A 24560-nucleotide genomic window follows, 5' to 3' on the forward strand; every position below is an offset into this window, starting at 1 on the left:
CACAAAGATTTTTGGAGCAGCCATCAGGATCTATGGCATGTTCTGGACATACGAAGATGAATAAAACATTGTCTTACACTCAAGTAACATGGCTGAGTAAGGGAGAAATGTGCAAACGACAATTACAAGACAGCATTTTGGGAGAAAGCATGGCTGTGCTTCATGAAGCTAGCCCCAAGTTGTCATTAATCCCTTGTTATTAATCTACCATCCACCAATTCTCCTAAATTACTGGTCATAAACTCAAGTGTTTATAGAGTAAGTAACACCAATCTATGAGTCAGGCTGAGTTTGTGGTATTAGCTCGTGCTGGGACCTGTGGCCAATTGGAGAGTACACATCCTGTCTAAAGGCATTCAGGTTCTCATTCTTTCTCAAATGCCATGCCTGCAAAACAAAATGTGCCTGCAGGCCTAATTTGGTTCTGGTTCAGTTTGTGACTTCTGCATAATAATGTTAACACTTGTTGTTTACTACTGCTCTAAGTACTTTACAGGTAGAAACTCATTTATTCCTCACAAACATTGAGGTTGATGTGATTTTGCCTATTTTACAAATGGAGCAACTGAGGCTTGGGCTAACTTGCTAAGGTGACACAGCTGTCAGGGTGGCAGAGCTGGGAATGAGCCCAGGGGGCAGTCAGGCACCTCCAGAGTCCACACTCTTAAAAGAAGAGCTTCACAACACTATACAGTACTCTACTGCTCTGCATGTAAACTCTTTCAATATCTTTCTTTTCAGCTTATGCTACAGAATGAGTAACGTATCTACTGTGCCAAATATTCCTTTGTGTTGAACAAATTCTTTTAACTAGTGTTTACAGATTTGATAGAAAAATTCATGTCCACCTACCCATTGTTTCCTAAATTCAATCACCTTCCCTGTCTACCACCAGCTCTCTCACTTGAAGGGTCCTAATTTTTAAGAAATAACTTCACAGTTACCCAAGAAATATATGCTCAGTAAAAGAAAAAGTAGGTAAAGTGAAGTGTCCAAATTATTTTAATGTATCCCCCCCAACTCCTCTCCCCTCCTTCTGACCCATTTCCAATACCACTCTCAATTCTGGGTGTGTGTGGTTTCTTGCCCAGTCCTCCTTACTGGAACAAACAGTAGGATAATGTTTTGCTTTTATTTTCAATAGCTGTCTGCATGTTTACAACTCTGTGGATCTTTCTGAACAAGGCAATCGATTAGGCCAATGTCTTCAGAGAAGTCCAATTTATATGAGCAAAAACAAATCCAAGGGCACCTAGGGATTTGCTGAAACGGGCAAAACATAAATATAAAGTCTTTGATCTTAATTCAGAGTGTTTCATTAGAACAGGGGATGTGGCCACTTTTTTTTTTTTTTATTTCAGCATATTATGGGGGTTCAGATGCTTAGGTTACATATGTTGCCCTTGCCCTCCTCCCCATGGCCACTTTTGATTCACAAACTTTCCTAAGATCTCTGGACGTTCTGTTCTTTTTACTCAAATAAGTTCAAGGCAAATAAAATGAGGAGTCTTGATTTAGAGTTTAGACCATCCGCTCTGCTTCCTGGCCTTTGTACACACTGCTCCTTCGGCCAGGGACCTCCCCGCAACATCAACACTCCCTCCCCAAGCACTGGCTCCTACCCAACCTTCCTGACACTGTTCACAGGCCACCTCCTCCAGGAAACCTTCTTTGACCTCCAAGGCGGTTAACTTCCCCCTCCTGTATGTACCCAGTGGCCAGCACTTAATATCTATTTCAATTGCCTATTTCTCTCTTGCCTAATTTGTAGTTGGAATTTATGTAGTACTTTTTAAAAAACCAATTTCTACCTGAAATTTATGCAGTAATACTTATTTCTGAAAAAAAGTTGTGTCCTTCAGCTTTTAAAGTTGGCAGTTTATTTTACAATCTCAATAATGGTAAAAATAATGGGCTATGGTACTGAACTCATGTGGGTTTGGCATCCAGCTCCAAGACTAATGGCTGTGTGACTTTAAACCTAACATTCCTAAGACAGTTGTATCCTTCGGAACATAAAGACTTATTTCACTGTGAAGATTAAAGCATAGAAGTGCAAAGTATACCACGTGTTTAAGTTTGTGGTCAGTATGTGTTAGCTACTGTTACATTTCTCAAGAACAATTTATCAAAAGGAGAACTTTAGGCCGGGCGCGGTGGCTCACGCCTGTAATTCTAGCACTTTGGGAGGCCGAGGCGGGCGGATTGTTTGAGCTCAGGAGTTCGAGACCAGCCTGAGCAAAAGCGAGACCCCGTCTCTACTAAAAATAGAAAGAAATTAATCGGATAACTAAAAATATATAGAAAAAGCTAGCCGGGCATGGTGGTGCATGTCTGTAGTCCCAGCTACTCGGGAGGCTGAGGCAGGAGGATCGCTTGAGCCCAGGAGTTTGAGGTTGCTGTGAGCTAGGATCACACCACGGCACTCTAGCCCAGGCAACACAGTGAGACTCTGTCTCAAAAAAAAAAAAAAATGGAGAACTTTAACCAAAAGGAAAGAAAAAAATATTGCCAATTGACTGAGAACTACTCAAAACTTATTTCATAATAATATGCAACTTTACCTACATTGAGATTAATCTGTAATTTATATTTTTAATATTGGCTATCTGTTGCTGTCCACTTATTGTGTATCAAAGTACATCTAAAATGGTTTGAAAATGTATTTGACTTCTTTAAAATACTCTATTCATTCATTTTATTTATTTATTTATTTTGAGACACAGTCTCACTCTGGTGCCCCAGGTAGAGTACAGTGGCGTCATCTTAGCTCCCTGTAACCTGAAACTCCTGGGCTCAAGCGATCCTCTTGCCTCAGCTTCCCAAGCAGCTGGGACTACAGGCATGTACCACGACTAATTTTTCTATTTTTAGTAGAGACTAATTTTTCTGTTTTTAGTAGAGATGGGGTCTCATTCTTGCTGAGGCTGGTCTCAAACTCCCAAATTCAAGCAATCCTCCTGCCTTGGCCTCCCAGAGTACTAGGATTACAGGCGTGAGCCACCATGCCTGGCCTAAAACACTCTAATAATTAAACTCAGAGATTTGAAAAATAAAAAAGAATGTTGGCATTCTCTAATGGAATATCTTTCATGCCAGGAAATTAATAATACAGTAATTTCAATGAATAAGACTCCATTTTAATTTTTAGGAGATTGGTAATTTTAGTTCGTCCAAATCTCAAGCATCAAATTTAAAATGGCTTAGAAAGTATTTTGAAATTATTTACTTAATAGTAAATTGGCTTCTACTCCAGTAAAGAATCCAGTAATCCGGTTGAGTGTTTAAACCCTTCTTTTTAAGTCCCTTAGACAGGAACCAAGATGCTTAGCAGATGATTGCTGCCAAATTTAACCTGGGAAGACCTGCAGACAATACTCACTAACAAAGACTCTCTCTAATGAACTTTTCACCCCTGGAACATTCAGAATCCCAAGAGGAAACATGTCCCATTTCCTTGTACTTGCCTTTGAAGACAAGCTAAATGGCTCTCTCAAGCCTTAGAATTAAACAAGCGGATATTCTTTCAGCATCGGTATCAACTAAAAGTATACTAACATACACAACCACATTGTACTTTCATTCAGTTATACATTTATTAATATCTACTTGTTCTAAATCAGAAGCCATTCTAAGTACTGGGGGATGCCAAGATGAATGTACTCTTGCCCTCAAAAAGCTATTTGAATTTTATTTGCAAAAACGTAATATTTTAAGCCATTCACAATTTAAGTAGCCACTACTTCATAGCTGAAATTGAAGACTCAAGAGACGTGGGATAGAGGACAATGAGGCAGTAGACAAGAACCCCGAAAATGCAGGAAAAAGAAAACTGTGGCATAATCTTGGTCTTGCGAGTCAGAGACTCCTTTAGATTCCAGATCAACCAATTACCAGCAATGTAAAGAATTTTGGTTTTTGTAATTGGTATGTGTTTTATAATTTAAAAGTTTAATGAACAAAATCGTGCCTTATTTCATAGAGTTTTTAGGAAAATCAAATGAGAATATCAATGAAAGTATACGGCACAGTGCTTATCAATGAGAAGCACAATGTATATTAATTTTTAAAAATGTAGCATCCTTAATAGATGTTCAACACAATATTAATATAATTTATACTAATATAAATTTTGTCAGTACAATTTTGTGTATGATCATGATAATGCTGAATGACAGACTGAAGCAGTGGTATCAACAAAAAAAGTAAAAGCTTCTACATTAGCCAGAGCTAAAGTCAAATTAAAGGTATTGCCAGCTACTGCCTTACCTTAAAGAAATGATCATCGTGGATAAATTTTCACACTAGATTATAAAGATTAAATGTTAGGGATATAAAGCCCTCAATACAGTGACTGATACTCCTCAAATATTAACTTCACTCTTGGTGACCCCTAAATAAATGCATTTTCCAGCTGTGCTGAACACCTGAGTTTCAGATGCTCAGCATGCAAACCCCTGTGCTAACTTGAGTCCTTTCCTCCTTCCCCACCAAGCGTGAAGGGAGGATGACAATGTTCTCTCTCCCTCCCTCTGGCTGAAGCATGTCTTACGGCCTAAGCACAGCTAAACCAAGTTTCCCTACTAGGCTCCCACTTCCCAGGTGTGGCACAGCAGACATTTTCTGGGCTGGTGGTGCCAATTGTGGGGCCTGTGGCAGAATCTCAGCAGTATCTTGGTACCCTAGTCCCACAGCAATTTCTTAATTCTGTGAGCTACTCAACACCCATCTAATAAATTCATCTTCACCTTAAGTAAACAGAATCAGTTCCTTTTGTTTCTAAACAGAAACTAGTATACTTTTGTAAAACTATTAGAATAAAAGTAAATGAATGTCAGTGCCATGAAATTAGTTTAATATCTTTTTCTCCATGACTGAATATACAAAGATAATGGAAGTAATGTATTCTTCTGCTGTAAAGATGGATGGAATATATCAAAATCCACTCGCTGAATTTTCTTTAAATAGTCCTCTAGAGAAACCTGGAAAAAGAAAGTAGTGGTCATTAGATCATAAAATTATCAAGTCTTTAAAAGAAACTGAACAAAAACTACAAGTATTAAGGTTATTTTAGTTTCCCTGAAATGGTCTTCTACATAATAACAATTTAAATGAGAATTTTAAAAGTGAGATAGAAAATAAAGACATCTCCTAAGAAGTTTCTATTAGGCCAGTAAAATGGTATCAAGAGCTAGTGCTAGAAGTATCAAGCCTCTTCTGCTCCTAAAATATAATGTTCTGGTCAAGATGTAAAAGATTAGAGAGATTATGTGTGCCTGGTGTTATTACTAGATTCTGTGGAATACAAAAAGGAGGTTTCAACCAGGGAAAATCAGACATCCTCCCCACTCCTGCCCTCAAATGCAGTGTGCCATAAGAGAAAGCTCAAGTTGTCTTTTCAAAAAATTACTTTATTTTGTGAAAAAGTTGAATGGGTCTCCATGTTCTTGCTAGAACACATGATTTTCAACCAGGGAGAATAATCACAGGTCTCTATAAATGTCACCCCATCTTTGCCCTACCACATAAAGGTTGACAAAGTTTTCACCAGGATAGTGGCGGGATAGAAAACATCAAAGATGTACAGTACTCTTTATTTTGGGATTTTCCATTATCTTTATTCATTTATAAATTTTTATTTTATTTTAATAACTTTTTAGTTTTGAACTCCACAATCCTAAAAGGCAGCACTTCCTTCCCAGTCCGTGTGCACAGTGCCCCCTGGAGTTCTGCCGCACAGAACCTGAGTGACCCTACACAGGGCTTATGTGTATAGGTTTTTTAGAATACGCAGATGGGAAGAAAGAAAACAAAAAGTATTGTATTTTCTTCCAGCCCTTTTTCCTATACATTTTTAATAGAGGCATGTACCAAACAAATTAATTATCTATGTTTTAAAACCCTAAACTTACATATAAGTATAATAGGAGATATGTGCATTAATGTGCACAACTGCCTTATTTTATATTAGCAAAAAACTTGACTTGGAAACAACCCAGAAATTCTTTGGCAAAAAAAGATAAATAGTTCATACAATGAAATACTATACTGCAGTGAAGTGAACGTACTACAGCTAGATGCAACATTTGCACAAATCTCAGAAACATTAAGAGGTGTTATATGTTCTAGAAGACAAACAGAAAATGATCCCTTTTTATAAAGCTCAAAAACAAAACTAAGGAACATACTGTTTAGGAATATATAAAATGAAGAAAACTTCTTGGAATAAAAGCAAAGGAACGGGGGGCGGGGTGGGGAGAAAAAAAGAAAAGAAAACAATACAAACAAACCTTAGGATTGCTACCTAAAAGAGGCAGGCAGAGGCAGGGGGATGGGATGGGGAAAACACGTGAGTGCAATTTAATGGTGACATTCTAGTTCATGGATCAAGTGGTGAGTTCATGGGTGTTTATTATGCTATACTTTGTGATATATTCACATATATGGATATATTCATTTGTATATAGCAAATATCAACAATTTTTTTTCTTTTATTCTTTTTATTCTTCTTCCCAAGCTTGTAAGCAATTTTAAAAGAGAATAAAAAACTTTGAAAATATTTCTTCAGGAGTTCAAGGCCAGCCAGAGCAAGAGCGAGACCTCGTCTCTACTAAAAATAGAAAAATCAGCCATGCGCAATGGCTCCCACCTATAGTCCCAGCTACTGAGAAGACTGAGGCAGGAGGCCTGGAATTGGAGGTTGCAGTGAGCTACGATGATGCCATTACACTCTAGCCCAGGGCAACATGAGAGGGACTCTGTCTCAAAAAAAAAAAAAAAAGAAAAAGAATGAGGGTAGATGATAGAAGCAGTCCCTCCCTCAGGAATTGCCATGTTATCCCTCTAGTTTCTCCTGGCACAAGATAGAAACTGAGAGCTGGCCCCAGCTCCAGAGTTTCTGAACCAATAGGTCTACAGTGGAGCCCAAGATGTGCATTTCTAACAAGTTCCCAGGTCAGGTGAATGTTGCTGGTCCAGGGACCACATGTGGAGAACCGCTGGTTGGACCCTAGCTGCACTTCACAATTACTGGGGAAGCTTTTAAAAAGTGTCAATGCCTGGCTCTAGCCTCTTAGGTATTATTAATTAGTTGGTCTGGAAAGGGACCCAAGCATTGTTTTGGTTTTTTTTTAAAGCGCCCCAAGCGATTCTAATGGGCAGACAAGGTTGAGAACAACCTTTATGACTCAACTGAAAAAAACAAAATTCTTAACCTTTATGGAGCTTAACTAGCATGTTAAACAGGTGATAGTATATCCACCAAATAAATGGCCATTAAAAAGGGTGATATAGAACAATATGTGTTGACACATGCAAAAATACATAAACAATAACATGTACATAAAAGGTCCAGAAAGATGAACAGACATTATTTCTGGGTAGGATAGAATTGTGAGGGTTCTAATTTCTTCTTTTGTTTTCTCTTACATTATGTGAACATTTAAAATATTTATGTATTACTTTTATAATAAGCAAACCCAATAAAGAAACAAAATGATTTCAAACACGCTGACCTGAAAATTAGGATATAGGAGGTGAAGGGATCAAAATAAATTTTTAAATATATTTTAGGGGGAAAAGGTAGACAATATTGATATACAAATCTTTGAACTTTGGTTTCTACCGATAAAATGAAGTAGCCATACCTAGATTTATTTCTAGGAAGACTAAAAAAATGTATGGAATGACCTAGTTCAGGGCCTGTTCCATAACGGGTACTAAGTAATTGGTAGTGATTTTCATTTCTTTATAAATTTTAGAACAGTTCCCAAACCTGGCTACACATCAGAATCACTTGGGGAACTTTTTAAAATCAAAGATTCTCATAGGAACTGGCCTCCTCCTCAATCCAAAGAGTCTTATTTAATAAGAAGACTCCAAGACTCTGTATTTTTTAAAAAAGCTTTCCAGGTTATTCTGATGCAGCCAGCTCAGCGCTGGTCTGTGAATCACTGTTCAGGAACCAGTGGTACTATACGGTCAGGTCACTATGCAGAAAAACTTAATAAACAGTAAGGAATACTTATATAGCTACAAATAGCCTAACAATCCTATGAGGTAGTTTCTTCTATTATTCCCATTTTACCTATGAGTAAACTGAGAAATATAGTGGTTAAGGAACTTAAGGTCCCATGGCTAGTAAGGGGCAAAACAGATTCAAACCAATGCAGTCTAGCTGCAGACTCAGTGCTAACAACTCAGCTCAACTGCCTCTGGGAAATACAGAAATGATCATCACCAAAAACATCATCATGTACCTAATGAAGCCCACCATAAGGGAGGGAAACAAAAACAAAGGCTCCAAACTAAAGAACTGCACTGGGAACTTTACAAAATGTAAAAAGAGATCACACACATCTGCTTCACTAATTATACAGCCTTCTCTGTTAATCTACTTACCGTCTGAAGAAAAGCAGGAAGTGCTTTCACAGGAACACTTTTGTGGAATGACCTAGCCTAATAAGGAAGAGATAAGGAAAATGGTTTGAAATTTTTCTGGAAATAAACACTCTCCCTCTAAAAGTGAACACAAAGCAACACCAGCAGTTGAACAATACAGCTAGGGCCTCTCTCAAAAGCAAGAAAATAGCTCATCTCCTGCAGATTAAAATTAGTTTCCTAAACCTAAAGGACTCAGGAAGAAGTGACCTCTATATTAAAAATTCTATTCTTTCTTACAGGTTGGCTTTGGCATTGTCCAACTATCTTACATTATCTTATAATAAATGTGACTCTCTAGCTGTGGTAAGGGGCAAATGAAGAAATACTTGTGTTAATAAGTCCCAGCACCTCCCTAGCTTAGAATGACATTATCTCCTGTTTAAAGGAATGTAAGATCCTCTTAAGTGATCTTCCCCTGCCTCTCTGTTCCCTGACCTTTAATTCATTCCACACAGCCAGCCAAACTAATGTCCTTACATCACAATTTCATTTTTACTTTCTTTAACTTAACTCCCTGGTAGGTCAAGTCTCAACTATTTATCTTGGAATTCTAAGGCTGTCATATCTTGACTCTAGGCTCATCTATCCAACCCAACTCCCTAGCACTCTGGGCTGTGAACACCTGGGTCCACTCTGACTGATGCCCACCATCCTGCGTTCACTCTTGTCTCCATGTCTTCATTGATATTGTCTCTTACGCCAGGAAGAGCAGATACTCACCCTCTATTTCCTGACTCACTTGTTAACTCACCGCACTCTGGTTTTACCCCCAGCTATTTCTAAAATTGCTCTAAGATCATCCATGATTTACTAATCTCTTAATTACTTTCTCTTCAATCTCTCTGTAGCATGTAAAACTTCAATATTCCCCTTTCTTGCACTATTTCCCCCCCTTGATTTTTCAAGAGACACTGGCTCTCAGTTCTCTATTTCTTTGAACATTCTTTCCTTCTCCTTCTACCTTATAAATGGAGGTGGGTTTCAGTTATATATGTACATGTGTATACATATATATACACATACATATACATACACACACATACAAGCACATATATAAACATCTACAGTCTCTAAGCCACTCTTTCTCCCTCTCCTAATTGTCTGCTAACTGATCCCCTAACCCCCAAACTCGTCTCAAACTCTCAAACTCTGAAACCCTAATTCACTGCTTTACTTAATGATGTTGACGATGATGATGATGATGAAAGCTAACTTATATTTCACTTACTATATGCCAGGCACTGTTGTAAACTCTTTATATATGTTAACTCATTTATCCAATCCTTAAGCTAGGTTCTAATATGATCCTCTTTTGCAGATAAGGAAATTGAGGCAGAGAGAGGTTAAGATCACATGGTCAGTAAATGGCAGAGCCACGATTTAAAGTCAGGCTTCTGGTTTGAGAGTTTGCACTTTCATCCACCATGCTCTAATGCCTCTCAAAAGCCTCCAAAACACCATAATCTTTCTTCAAACCATCGTTCCAAACCTATTTTCTAGCACTGTATTGCACATAACCTGTAAGCCAGTAGTTTTCAAAGCTGGCTGTTCAAAGTCATTTGGAAATTTTGATTCCTGGCCCCTTCCTAGGTTTACTGTACCAATCTCAAGGGAGCGAGCCCTGGGAATTTGTATTTCTCAGGTGCATGACACCTCCATCGAGTGGGACTACTCAGTTCCCACATAGATCCAAGGTTTTCCTGCCTCTTTGATTCTGTCGTGTCCTCAGATCTTACCTAAAACTCTGGCTAGTTCTAAGTAATTTTTCATCTAAAGTTCCATGTATTTTATCTATACCTCTGTTAAGGCAGAGAACTGTGTTAGATTCTTTAGGAAATTCAAAAGAAGCTTAAGATAGAGTCTTTGCCCTCAAATAGCTTACAATCTGAGGTAACAATGAATGCAGACCACTTATTCAAAAAGTTTGACTGGGAGAGAAAAAGATACACAAAGTGTCCACAGGCTGCCTGTAAACTCAGAAGGCAGTAACAACAAACCAGAAGATAAAAGGGGCAAGTTATCAGTGAAGCAAACTGAAAACACTGCCGAGAATATGAGGTCCTGGAAGAGGGAGGGGAGGCTTCAGGCTTGCAAGACAAAAAGACACCCTGTCCTCTGAGAGAGAGAGAAACAGTAAGTGGACGGGGCACAGAGCAGCGTGCCTGAGAAAGCTCGCCCTTGATTTACCCAGTAAAGGTGCATTCATGTGCTGACAGGGAGAGAGGGGGGATTTTTTAAAAGTGAGAAAAGTCCCTGAGATAAATCTACTGGCAATTCAATGAAAAAGGGAATAAAGACTGCCAAGTTGGGAAGACCATACATGCTCTAGGAATAGCCACATCTGGAAATTATAATTTCCTAAATGATTTGGCAAAAAGAGTCCACTTACATGCTGTAGGTGCAAGTGTGCCTGGCTGGCAATGTCATATATTACATTTCTCACATTTTTATCTTGGTTCCTTCGTAGAAAGTCCTCTTGTGAAACACCATGCTGTGTGGGAAAATATACATTATATTAGGAATCTAAAAGCACAATTAAAACTAACTCAGCTCAAGAAAATCGGTAATAGAACAGTATGTACAATATAATGGCTACTTTTTCTGTACAAATACATGTATGTGTATATATATGTGTGTATATGTATATATGTGTGCATATATATATATAGACACACACACACGCAAACACACACACTTGGAACATTCAACAAGATGTTAATTTATGACTGCTGTAGGTAGAACAAAAATACAAAAGAAAATCAATACAAAAAGTTTAAAAGAACAGACAATAATGAATCTCATACAGAAAACCAAAGTTCTCAAAAACAAAATTTTTTAAATAGATTACTTCTTCCAGTAAAATAAAATAAACAACAGTCTAAGGGGAACACTAGGAATAATTACTGCAATGGGTTGGAAGAGAGTAAGACATCAACAAGAAGCTATACCAAATGAGGTTCTCTGGACCTTCTTACTCATAACTCCTCCAGAGACCGAAAATGCCCGACAGGTAAAATTCTGACTCGATAACTCTGGGGCAAAAAGAGGAAGACCATGGCCAGTAAGCAACAAGCATTCCTTTCAAAGCAGTTACTTAACTAGACTAAGCAAAGAACCAAGAGCTAACTTCCTGCATTCCTGAGGTAAATTATTAGAAGGTGTAAATTACAGCCTTACCAGCATACAAATATCCATGGGGAGGAACACCTTTCTTCTGCTGCCATGATATGGCGTTGCTCTTAAGCAAGTGACGATGCCTTGGGCTTTTCCAATGTGACTTGCAGCATGATCTGCATGAAGATCCTTTATACCTATGATTTCAGAAATTAAACAGGGCTGCTCTATTCTCTTTAAGTGCATAACAAGTCGATAGAAATAGCACAGAGAAATCACCTAAACAGGTAAAGTAGGTGTTTATCCTGTTCTATATCTGAAAAACAGGATTTATATAAGGGAAGAAATGGGCACAAAGACAAGTTGACCACTTACCACTAGCAGGTATCTAAATAACTTCTAAATAAAAGAGTTTTCCTCAGACTATAGCACACAAGAACACATTTAGAATTTTAATTGGCTATCATGGAAAAACATCACAAGGCTTCCATTTCTTCTCCTCCGTGCAATTTCCATATGACCTCATTTTAAGTATATGCTTAACAAATGTTCTGTCTTTGCTCCTTCCTTTCACTGTGATGGCAAACATGTCACTGGGGCTGTAGGCAGAACAGGCCTGGCAAATTCAATGGTGACTTGTATTATCCTTTTAGGGTGGCATAAAAATATATTAATATTACCCTCTTCAAATGAGATGGTATTGTCCTTAATCCAAATAATTTCCTCATTACAATAAGACCTCACTAACTTGGAGCAAAGTCAGAGAAGGAATAGAATCATCTAAGTTTTTTTTAAAGGAGAGTTTAAATTTCATGAAAAGTTTTATAAATGCAGTTTTATTTCTTTTACTTTTTTTTTTTTTACATGGGGAAGTATTATTGACAGAAAAGGAAGAGTCAAGCTATAGGCCTATAGGAGATGCTCTAGTAAAAAGTAAAACCATCTGCAATTCCCAGATTATTAATTACAGCATTCCCACAAGGTGGCTAACGGACTTGTATGAGAGCCTGAGTTTTGGATTAGTCTGCACTCCATAGAAAGATATATACACATATATTCCCCTTCTCGCTCAAAAACAAAACAAAACCAAAATGCTGGGAAAAAAAGCTGTTCATTTACAGCTAGTAATAATGCAAAGAAAAATTTCAGTGCTAAACTGGTTAGATTGTCAAATTATGAAAGAGTAAAATTTCAAAGGTGTTTTATTGGAAAAGAGAAGTATAAAATAGAAAAATAACTTACCCAATATTTCTAGTGTTAAATAAAGAAGAGAGCTCTGTGTGTTTTCAGCATAATTTTCTAGTTCTTGGATATTACGATATGGTTTGTCATCCAAATTTTTTTCCTACAGTCAAAGAAAATGCAAATAAAGTTTGTTGAACTGTCAATATTTTATAAAAGTCCTTTTTTTTGCCCTAAAGAACTGAATTATAAAGAATAAAAATATTTAGCATATAATTATATACAATAAGATTAAAACAACATTAAAATCTTAAAAGTTCTATACATTCAATACTTATAAATCACCCCGAAAAATAATACCTCAGGAATAATCTCATTGCACAATCACCATGGGCACTGAGGTGGGCTTAATTTTTAATTCCTTCTAAAGCCCAAGATATCAAGAGAAATTGACTTTACTAAGCTCTTACTTAAGCACCTGAGGCATTATCTTCTTAATCCTAACCTACCCCAAGAGATAAGGAATTAATACTTTCCCACTTTACAGACGAAGAAATCGCAGCATGAACACATCCAAGGTCACGGTTAATAAATGGTAGGGATGGGACTCAAACCCACATATTTTGACTCTTGAGCTCATGCTCTTCTATTCTCTTCTAGAAAATGAAGATAATAGTAACCAGGACCCCCAAGAGTAACCAAGCTTAATAAAGTAAGAGGGGTGATGACCTAAATACACTGTTTTCAAGAAACAGAAAAATGTAAATCTTAGAGCAAGAACATTTAGCCACTTTTATAATAATACATTTACAAAGACTCTGTTTGTAACCAGCTCTACCCTCTTTTTATAAATCAGGAGAAACTGACACCAGCAATGATTCCAGGAAAAAAATAAGTCCTTTACATATTTTTAATTGAGACATAATTCACATACCATAAAATTTGTCCCTTTAAAGAACACAACTCAGTAGTTTTTAGTATATCCACAAAGTTATGCAACTATCACCACTATTTAATTCCAGAATATTTTCACCATCCCCAAAAGAAACCCGGTATCCATCAAGCAGTCACTTTCCATTTTCCCCTCCCCTGGCAAACCAGTCATCTACTTTCTATCTTCATAGACTTGTCTATTCTGGACATTTCATAAAAATGGAATCATACAATATGTAGTTTCTTGTGTCTGGCTTCTTTCATTTAGCATAATGTTTTCAAGGTTCATCCATGTTGGAACATCTATCAGTATTTCATTCTTTTTAACTAAATAAATTATGAATAATACTCCATTGTATAGATATACCACATTTTAACCACTCATTAATAGGTTATGAGTTCTTTCCATTTTGGGGCTATTATGAATGATGTTGTTATAAACATTTGTACACAACTTTTGTGTGGACCTATGTTTTCATTTCTCTTGGTTAATATAAACCTAGTAGTGGAATTGCTGCATCTATAGTAACTCTATGTTTAACTTTTTGAAGAACTGCCAAACTGTCTTTCCAAAGCAGCTGCACCATTTTACATTCCCACTAGCAACATATGAAGGATTTCAATTTCTTCACATTTTCACCAACACTTGTTCTTGTTCATCTTTTGTATTACAGACACCCTAATGGGTGTGAAGTGCAATTTTATTGTTTTGATTTGCATTTCCCAAATGAAAAGACACTGAACATCTTTTCAGATGCTTACTGGTCATTTGAATGTCTTCCTTGGAGAAATATCTACTCAAATATTTTGCCCATTCTTAAATTAGGTTGCCTTTTAATTGCTGAGTTATAAGAGTTCCTTATATATTTAAGAGACTACAATCCCTTATCAGATATATAACTGACAAATATTTTCTCCCATTCTGTGGGTTTTTACTTTATTGAAGTTTTAAATTGTGATGAAGCCCAATTTATCTATTTTTTCTTTTCTTGACTGTGCCTTTGGCATCATATCTAAGAAACAACTGCCTAACCTAAAGTCATAAAGACTTATGCTTATGTTTTCTTCTAAGAGTTTTACAATTTTAGCTCTTACATATAGGACTTTGATCCAGTTTAATTTTCGTATATGATGTGAGGTAACGGTCCAAATTCATTCTTTTGCATGGGGTATCTAGTTGTCCCAGCACCATTTATTGAAAAGACTGTTCTTTCCCCACTGAATTGTCTTGACACCCTTGTCACTCAACTGACTATAAATATGTGGGTTTATATTATTTCTGGACTCTCATTTCTATTCCACTGATCTATATGTCTATCCTATACACATACTACATAGTTTGAGTACTGTAGCTTTGTAGTACTCATATTTGACATCAGGAAATGTCAGTCCTCCAACTTTGTTCCCCTTTGTCAAAACTGTTTTGGCTATTCTGGGTCCCTTACATTTCTATATGAATTTTAGGATCAGTTTGTTAATTTCTGCAAAAAAAGGAAGCTGGAATTTTGATAAGAATTGCATTGAATCTATGGATCAATGTTTGATCCCAGTACTTCACTTTTAAATAACCCTCTTTCAAATGCCAAGTGTTATTTTTCATTAAACAAAAAAGGCATCTCTGTCTTTAGTTCTCTAATTTTCTTTACCTGATAAAAACAGAAAAGAAGATACCAGAAAAATAGGTTTTCTTAGTGCTAATTTACCTGTAGGCCTACTGAACAATTTGTTTTCAAAGCTGAAGTCACTACCAATCTCTTTTTGGCTTATAATTATTATTACTATAGCCTATAGTTATTAACAGATTACATCTAAATAAACTGAGTAAACTTACATTTGCACGACAACAGTATGTGATAAATATCAGGCCAAAGACAACACCGACACGACGATGCATCAGAAAGATTATACAAGTTACGCCAGGTCACAGAGTAATTCACAGGCTGGGTTGGACCCAGAACTCAGTTCTAAGAATTTAGTACAGGATTCCATTCATTGGAACCATCAGACTTTCTTTATTCCCCCTACTATTTGGACACAGATCCAAGTACTGAGGTATATATACATAAAGGTATGTGAATGACTAGTTGAGTATTTGATGATATCAAGGAATTTAATTATTAGTAATTTTTTAAGGTATGATAATCATATTGTGGTTATGTTTTTAAAAAATCTTTATTTTTTAAAAATACGTATGTATTTGTAGATCAAATGATAAGATGCCTAGGATTTACTTAAAAATAATCCAATAGGGATTAGTGAGGGGAGTTGGTAGAATATAGATGAAATTAGATTGGACATGTATTGATAACTCTTAAAGCCAAATGACAAATACATGAAAGTATATTACACTGTAATCCTAGCACTCTGGGAGGCCGAGGCGGGCGGATTGTTTGAGCTCAGGAGTTCGAGACCAGCCTGAGCAAGAGCGAGATCCCGTCTCTACCAAAAATAGAAAGAAATTAATCGGACAGCTAAAAATATATAGAAAAAATTATCCGGGCATGGTGGCGCATGCCTGTAGTCCCAGCTACTTGGGAGGCTGAGGCAGTAGGATCGCTTGAGCCCAGGAGTCTGAGGTTGCTGTGAGCTAGGCTGACGCCACAGCACTCTAGCCTGGGCAGCACAGCGAGATTCTGTCTCAAAAAAAAAAAAAAAAAAAAGAAAGTATATTACAGTATATTACAGTATTCTCTCTAATTTCGTATAAATATGAAAATTTCCATTTGGAAAAACCAAAATAGTTGGATTTGGCTGTGCAGCACACACATGCCTCTGCCCTGGTGCCTATCTTTGCCTGTCTGTCTTAAGGTGTGCGTTGCAGGGGGCTGAGGTGGGTGGCATGCAGGGATAAAGTATGGATAAAACGGCATGGTTCTCTAAAAGCTTCTTTCCTCAAAAATATTAATACACATGTTAAAATACTTTCTTCCTGAAGATGCTTAAGGAGGAAAAAAAACTTAAGACTTAAACAACTTCAACTTACTCTTTCATCAATGATCTTCATAAGCCATCTTTTAGTTAGATTATGTCTTTTGACAGCCTAGAAAAACAAGAGTGTTGTCAGTTTTTAGAAAGTACTAGAAATGACTTCTGTAGATTTGAATAACATAAACAAACCAAATGTAAAACTAAGTAAGGAAACATTTGTAATAATTCATCACCAGATAGATATTGTGTTAAAGAATTATCAGGGAAAAAGAAAATGTCCCTAGAGAATATTTCAAAATATTTCCAAGTAAAGATATTTCTAATACTTTTCCACTAACCTTTTTTCCCCCAATACTGTTACTAATTTTGTTTTTTTGAGATAGAATCTCGTTCTGTCACCTAGGCTAGAGTGCCATGGTGTCAGCCTAGCTCACAGTAACCTCAAAGTCCTGGGCTCAAGCAATTCTCCTGCCTCAGCCTGCCAAATAGCTGGGATTACAGATGCATGCCACCATACCGGCTAATTTTTCTTTCTTTCTTTTTTTTTAATTTTTTAAGTTTTTATCTCAGCATATTATGGGGGTTCAAATGTTTAGGTTACATATATTGCCTTTGCCCCACCCAAGTCAGAGCTTCAAGCATGTACATCCCCCCGGTGCACACCACACCCATTAGGTGTGAATATACCCATCCCCTCCTCCCCCCTCCCATATGCCCAACACCTGATGAATGCTACTACTATATGTGCACTTAGGTGTTGATCAGTTAATACCAATTTGATGGTAAGTATATGTGATGTTTGTTTTTCTATTCTTGTGATACTTCACTTAGTAGAATGGGCTCCAGTGCTACCCAGGATAATATAAGAGGTGCTAATTTTTTTGTTTCTATTTTTAGTAGAGACGGGGTCTCGTTCTTGCTCAGGTTGGTCTCAAACTCCTGACCTCAAGTGATCCTCCCGCCTCAGCCTCCCAGAGTGCTAGGATTACAGGCGACAGACACCGTGCCTGGCCAATTTTTATTTTGTTTCTATTTTTAGTAGAGACGGGGTCTCGTTCTTGCTCAGGCTGGTCTCAAACTCCTGACCTCAAGTGATCCTCCCGCCTCAGCCTCCCAGAGTGCTAGGATTACAGGCGACAGACACCGTGCCTGGCCAATATTATTAGTAATTTAATGATTCCACTTTCAAAAAAGAAAAAAAGAATTAAATACTGAGCTTCTCTACTACATGATACACTCTGACTTCTATGCTCACTCACTACGCACAAAATTTTTTCCATAGGATAAAGATTCTATTTAGCAAAAATAACGACTTCTCTGAAAATGAAAAGAGTAACTAAAGCTATGACAAAAATAATCTGCAGGATAACTTGTCTTAGCAAAGTAAAGACACTCCAGTAGGAAAGAGCACACCTGGTGCCCAGACTCTGGTCTCTAATACCATTCCCCCAAAGGAATCAGGGCTCTAGAGAAATGGGTGATTCTAGAGGAAGGGGAAGGAAGACGTTCAAGATAATCCTTCGATCTTATTGTGCCAGAAAATAAGAAAGTGCTCCAAAAAGTGATGAAGGCATGTCACATAGGAGCCACTTTGAAGGAGCTCCCACTGCCCAAATCAGGGACAATCAGAACACCAAAATAACTAAGTACACAAATGAATTATAAACTATTAGGGGACCAGGTATGGTGGCTTGTGCCTGTAATCCCAGTGCTTTGGCAAGCTGAGGCAGGAGGATTGCTTAAAGCCAAGATTTTGAGACCAGCCTGGGCAACATAGTGAGACCCCCATCTCTACAAAAAAATTTTTTTAAAAAATTAGCTGGGCACATGGTGGCTCATGCCTATAGTCTTAGCTACTCAGGAGGCTGAGGCAGGAGGATCCCTTAAGCCCAGAAGTTCAAGGTTAGAGTGAGCTATGATAATGCCACTGCACTCCAGCCTGGGCAACAGAGTGAGGGCCTGTCTCTCAATAAATAAATAAACAAATAGATAAATAAATAAATAGATAGATAGATAGATAGATCCCTGTGCTAGTTATTTCTATTAAAAAAATAAACTATTAGAAAAAAATAGGAATTCTTGAATCCACACTAATAATTAAGAAGCAAATAAATAAATACAGGGGAGTGAGAGCTCATTCTTAGAATGCTAAGTGCCAACTGGCAGATGTGGACAGAGTGCTGGAGTTGAGAAGTTATTATTTTGCAACCATAATAGTAAAGACTGAATCAGACAAGAACCATAAATGGCTGCTAACTCTAGGGGGAAATTTTGATGAGGAACAGGATATTTGCATAGTCATAAAGTATCTCCCCAAGTATAATTGTAAGGCAAATTATAATTATACAGTGGGAAAACTCGGCAAAATCTTGACTGGGTAATTAAAATTAACAATGCCAGTAAAGGACAGATGGACAAAGTGTGCCTCTAGATGTGATACCCTGAGAAGGACACATCACCTATGAAGTATTCCAACCAAGAATCCACAACCTGAATCATGAGAAAACATCAGACAAATCCAAAATGAGTATTCTATAAAAATAAAGGGAGGGGGGAATTACACTCTTCAAAATTGTCAATGTCATAAAAGACAAAGAAAAGCTATGGAAATGTTCCAGATTAAAACAAACTAAAGAGATATGACAAAGTGAACTGACCCAAGACTGGATCCTATACTGGAGGAGAAAAAATTGCTATAGTGGGCATCATTAGGTCATCTGACAAAATTGGAAAATTAATGGAAAATTAGATAAAAGTATTGTATCAAAGTTAAATTTACTATAATCAATAATTTTTCTGGTTATATAAGAAAACATCCCTATTCAGTGAAAATATTCACTGAAATTTTTAGGATAGGGCCATAATGTATTTAACTTACAAGCAAATGAGTCAGAAAAAAATTATGAATGTGAATATATAGACACATATAGGGAGAGAAAGGGTTGGGGGAGAGAGGGAGAGGGAGAAAGAGCACAAATGTGAGTTAATGTGCACAGATGATTAAACAAATAAAATGTTAATAGTGAACCTGGATAAAGGGTATAGAGGTGTTCTTTGTACTATTTCTAATTCAGTAACTTTTCTTTAAGTTTGAAATTATTTCCAAATAAGTTTTAAAAACACTGTTTTTTTGCCATGTTAACACTAGGTATAATATAGTTTCACAATAAATAAATATGGTAGTGAAACAAAGTCTTAGGGATATCCTATATTTCAACTAAGATTCTCAGATGTCATTGATACTAAAATGTAAAGGCTAGCATGCTCATCAATACACATTTATGTGACAAAGGGTGTGAGTATGGAGAACAGAGCCCACATTGGCTGGCAGGAACCTAACAGAAGCTAAAAGGGCTGCAAAGAGTTAGTTCCAAAGTGCTCTCAGCTTACTGCTATTACACAGCAGGACTCTCCCAAAAGGCCTCTCCCAAATCCCAGGAATCAGCCAACCAGTCATTACAGACCCCTGCTCTTGTTTTATTTTATGTGTCTGAATGGGATGGGCATGTTTGATCTTTGTAACCAGACCAACAAGTACCATTGCTGGCACATAAAAGTACTCAATAAATATTTAATCAATGAAAAACCAAAGCTCCATTTACTCAAGACTAAAGCTATAATGGCTGCAGTTCCTTGACTATATAGTTCTGTTTGATTCCAAAGAAAATCAGAGATCAAGGTAAAAAATAAATATTTAAAAGAAGTTGGAAATCTGCTAAATAAAGTACTGACTCTGGAAAATGAAGCCAAATAGAATAAAAACCTTGGCTATAAACATAAATTCAAACTGCATCTAAAATTTAGACACAGAAAAATAGAGAACCCCATGTGGAATATATGAGAAATTATAAATATTCAACTATTTTGTACCCTAAAAATACCAATGAAACAGTACAGCTGAAAAGTGCTCTCTAGACAACATACTGCCATTGCTCCCTCTATTTAATACTACAAAGAACTAACTCAACACTCTTCAAAGAACCAGTGGAAAGTTTCACTGGAGTCATAATAAGAATACACTCCAAGAGAATGAGGAAGGATAGAGAACATAGTAATAGAAAGAGAACAACTGCTCTGAACACTACCTGCTTCTTTCAAATATTCATATTAACCTTGAACACTGGTCATATCAGAAAGCTAGCTAACAGTAAGCATCAAAATTTAAGCAATTAAAATTGTACAAATTGGCAATGCTAAATGAGCACATACGTAAACATTCTGTAATTAAGATATATCTTCTGGTTTTGTAAGAGAAGCCAAGGAAAGATAAATTTGCATTAAAGGAATCTCCAACATTCCACTATATTTCTAGACAAAAGCCAGAACCTTCATTCCAAGTCTTAACATCAACCTCCACTACAGTCAGGTTTTTGTGTAAAATAATAAATAGAAAGGGTTTCTGGATTTGAGAGAAACTTTTCTCTTTACTGAGTCACCTAGGTTGAGCTTCTTGAAGCAGGATGGAGAGGGGTAAAGAACTAATCTAATACTCACAGCTTCCCATCCACTTTTTCTTCTCAGTCCCCAGTGTCAGGGGACCTGGCTTTCCATCTTTACTGGGGCTCTGTGAAGTCAATCTGGGGCCCAGAAACTGGGCCTGCCTCTGCTGGTGCACAGACCTGAGAAGAGGTGTACCACTGTCAGGTCTATGGGTGGCTGCTGTTACAGAAACCCTTTTTTGGCAATCATCATATTACAACAGGGACACATATCAGTGACAAAAGGCACCTAATTCCCTTCCTCCATTCACAGGTTAGCATATTACTAAACCACACATGGCTGTTGATGAATGAGGGATTCATATAGCTGCTTTAATATAAAACCATTTACTATATACATCTAGCTATACAAATAATACTCTAGCCCATAGGTTTCCATTCTCTAATACCTAAAATTCATCAATGAATAGGCAATTCTATCAAATTAGACACGGTAGTCTTAGATTTGTGTCTGGACAATGGTGAGAGTAAGTGTCCCTTAACAAAAGATTAATACTTGTTATTCTACAGCTCAGAGTCTGAATTAAAACACTGGTATAAGGAGCTGCTGGGCAGACAGAACAGAAAATTCTACCTGCCACTGCATCAAAATTTGCAGGATTTAAATTCTGCAGCAAAATATGTAGAAAATATTTAAGTAATTTATAATATAAAGAGACCAGATTCTTCTTTTTTCCTTTAATACAGAAATACACCAAAGACCTGCGCAAATTATCAGTGGATAATTTTAAATTCCTCTGTCAAAACTAACATAGATCTGCACATTACATGAACCTAAGAATATTTTCAGGATAGATTCCACTATAATCACCACTATCCAAATTTTACTCATCAAAAAGTAGGCTCGAATAATATTCTTACAAATTAAAAGTAGCATTTTTTTTTCACCTTCCATAGTTCAATGGCCACAGGCTGATGTGGTGGATTGTCACAGTATATATCTTCCATAGTTTTTTTCCAAAACTGCATTCGCATGAGTCCGATTGTCTTCTCAGAGACTGAGTCCTTAACCTGTAAATAAGGTTTAAAAACTTTAACAAATACACTGCTTACAGTCTCAAAAATCACTATTTTTGAGGGAATTTTTTGAGTTAATGGAAATGTCCTATATCATGACTATTATAGTGGTGAATACATGACTCTACACTCTACATCTATTATATTACAGTGTTATTATATGTAACACTATATATATAACACTATTATATATAATACCATATATATAACACTATATATTATGTTATATTATACATTCTACATCTAATCGTTATAGTGGTGAATACATGAGACTCTACATGTACTCTACACTCTACATCTAACATATAAATTACAACTATATTTCTTTATCGTACAGCATTAAACACATTGTATCACTATTTTTCAAATAATATTTTAAGGTATCTTAATACCAGCCTGAGCCAGTTCCACATTAAAGGCCCTCAGTGCAAAAGCAGAGCTTCGGGATTCTGCAGGGAGCAGCAGGGAGCATAAATAGCCTTCATAATCTCGTTTCCTATAACAAATAGACAAAAAAAAAAAAAAAAAAGATAGTTACTCTTCACTTTCTAAACTGCACACAAAAATATCAAAATTAACTGAAAAAGACTTCAGAATAGGCCTGACATTTCTTATCTTTCATACCTGTTCCTCTACAATTACAAAAACGTATCTGCTCCCAATCCCAGACTACCTAAAAAAAGAAATACTCAATCTCTATTAATTTAATTTGAATTATATAGTACTTATAATCTTAATAGTTTCAGAATCACACTGGGTTTAGTAAGAATTCAAATGAGCTACAAAAGTAGAAATCAAGTTAAGAAAATAGTTCAAGCAGGCCGGGCGCGGTGGCTCACGAACTGTAATCCTAGCTCTCTGGGAGGCAGAGGCGGGCAGATTGTTTGAGCTCAGGAGTTTGAGACCAGCCTGAGCAAGAGCGAGACCCCGTCTCTATTAAAAATAGAAAGAAATTAATTGGACAACTAAAAATATATAGAAAAAACTAGACGGGCATGGTGGCGCATGCCTGTAGTCCCAGCTACTCGGGAGGCTGAGGCAGGAGGATCGCTTGAGCCCAGGAGTTTGAGGTTGCTGTGAGCTAAGATGACGCCACGGCACTCTAGCCCAGGCAACACAGTAAGACTCGTGTCTCAAAAGAAAGAAGAAAAAAAAAAATAAAATAGTTCAAGCAACTATTGGTGTGAATTCACGGTTTTTAATACACAGATAGATACATAAAAAGACACAGAGATAAGACATAGAAACCAACAGAAGGGTGTGTGTGTGTGCACACATACATTTCCTAGCAGCATCTGATGAAAGCGTCTAGAAGCAATTATATCCCCTGGTATCAATGAACACACCTACCACCTAGATCTTGGTTTCTACAACCATTCTCCACTGAAACAAACTAGGGGTCGTTGGAGGATTGACTAATCCCAGGGCTGTGGCAGAAAAAATATGAGATAAACCTGAAACATCTTGAAGAAAAAGCAAAACAATGTTTAAAGAATGGAGGGGACTTGTCAAAAGAACACTGAAACTGGCCTGAGAGTTCTCACTGGCGAACTCTGTAGCAATTTCAGCATCAAAAAAAATAATTATGGTAACAGATAATAGGACTCTACGAACACACACTTACATAAATTAATGAACAAATAAATAAACGGGAAGAGAAGGAAAAGCCTGACAATCAGCATAATGCCTACTAATAAGTCTAGAAAATATAATGCAATTTTTAAAAATCATCATTTGATCACTATTATAGTAAAATTGATTTAGGCAAAAATCATCAAATAAATGCCTGAAAACATGAAATAGGTGAAAGTTTGATGGAAACAGAATATTTACATAATATTAAAGTATCTCCCCACAAAGTATGTATTTCTTACTAATTAACACTATTCTTAATTAAATTTACAAAGAGAAAACTGGAAGATACCTACCTTCTCAACCAAGTAATAAAAAGTTAACATCACAATAATAAGACAAATCAATGTCATGTGCTTTCTGATGTGATACACAGAGAAAAAAGCAAGACACTACTTCTGTGATATTCTGCTTAAAATGCATAAATCATCAGGAAAATACTAAAAACCCAATCGAGAGAGAGAGATTCTAAAAAGTAACTGGCCTGGTGTCTTCAAAAAATGTCAAGCTTATGAAAGATAAGGAAAGACTGAGGAATTTTTCCAGACTGGAGAAGACTAAAGACATAACTAAATGTAGCATATGATTTTAGATGTATCAAAGATATAATTGAATAATCAGCAACATTTGAATCGAGTCTGTGCATTACATGGTAATACTGGATCAATTTTAATTTCCCAATTTTGATGGTTGTACTGTGGTTATACAGGAAAGTACTCTTGTACTTAGGAAGCCCACACCAAAGTATTAAGGAGGGCAATGGAGCATCATGTTCTCAAATGGTTTCATAATATTAACAATGAGGGAATCTGG

The 24560-nt window shown here is 36.7% G+C and overlaps 1 protein-coding gene across 1 annotated transcript in view; it reads right to left on the reverse strand.

The window, feature by feature from the left end:
• Positions 1-4834: 4834 nt before the first annotated feature.
• NDUFAF6 (NADH dehydrogenase (ubiquinone) complex I, assembly factor 6) overlaps positions 4835-24560 on the reverse strand; it is a 23826-nt gene continuing 4100 nt past the window's right edge. The window contains exons 2-9 of the mRNA XM_012643580.1: positions 22512-22611; positions 21987-22109; positions 16655-16711; positions 12799-12901; positions 11620-11753; positions 10832-10933; positions 8401-8457; positions 4835-4982 (exon numbers count right to left, since the gene is read on the reverse strand). Coding sequence (XP_012499034.1) covers positions 4854-4982; positions 8401-8457; positions 10832-10933; positions 11620-11753; positions 12799-12901; positions 16655-16711; positions 21987-22109; positions 22512-22611 — 805 coding nt within the window. The 3' untranslated portion in view covers positions 4835-4853. The remainder of the gene's footprint in view (positions 4983-8400; positions 8458-10831; positions 10934-11619; positions 11754-12798; positions 12902-16654; positions 16712-21986; positions 22110-22511; positions 22612-24560) is intronic.

The sequence above is a fragment of the Propithecus coquereli genome, unplaced genomic scaffold (assembly GCF_000956105.1).
Source record: "Propithecus coquereli isolate 6110/MARCELLA unplaced genomic scaffold, Pcoq_1.0 Scaffold2, whole genome shotgun sequence".
Classification (NCBI taxonomy): domain Eukaryota; kingdom Metazoa; phylum Chordata; class Mammalia; order Primates; family Indriidae; genus Propithecus; species Propithecus coquereli.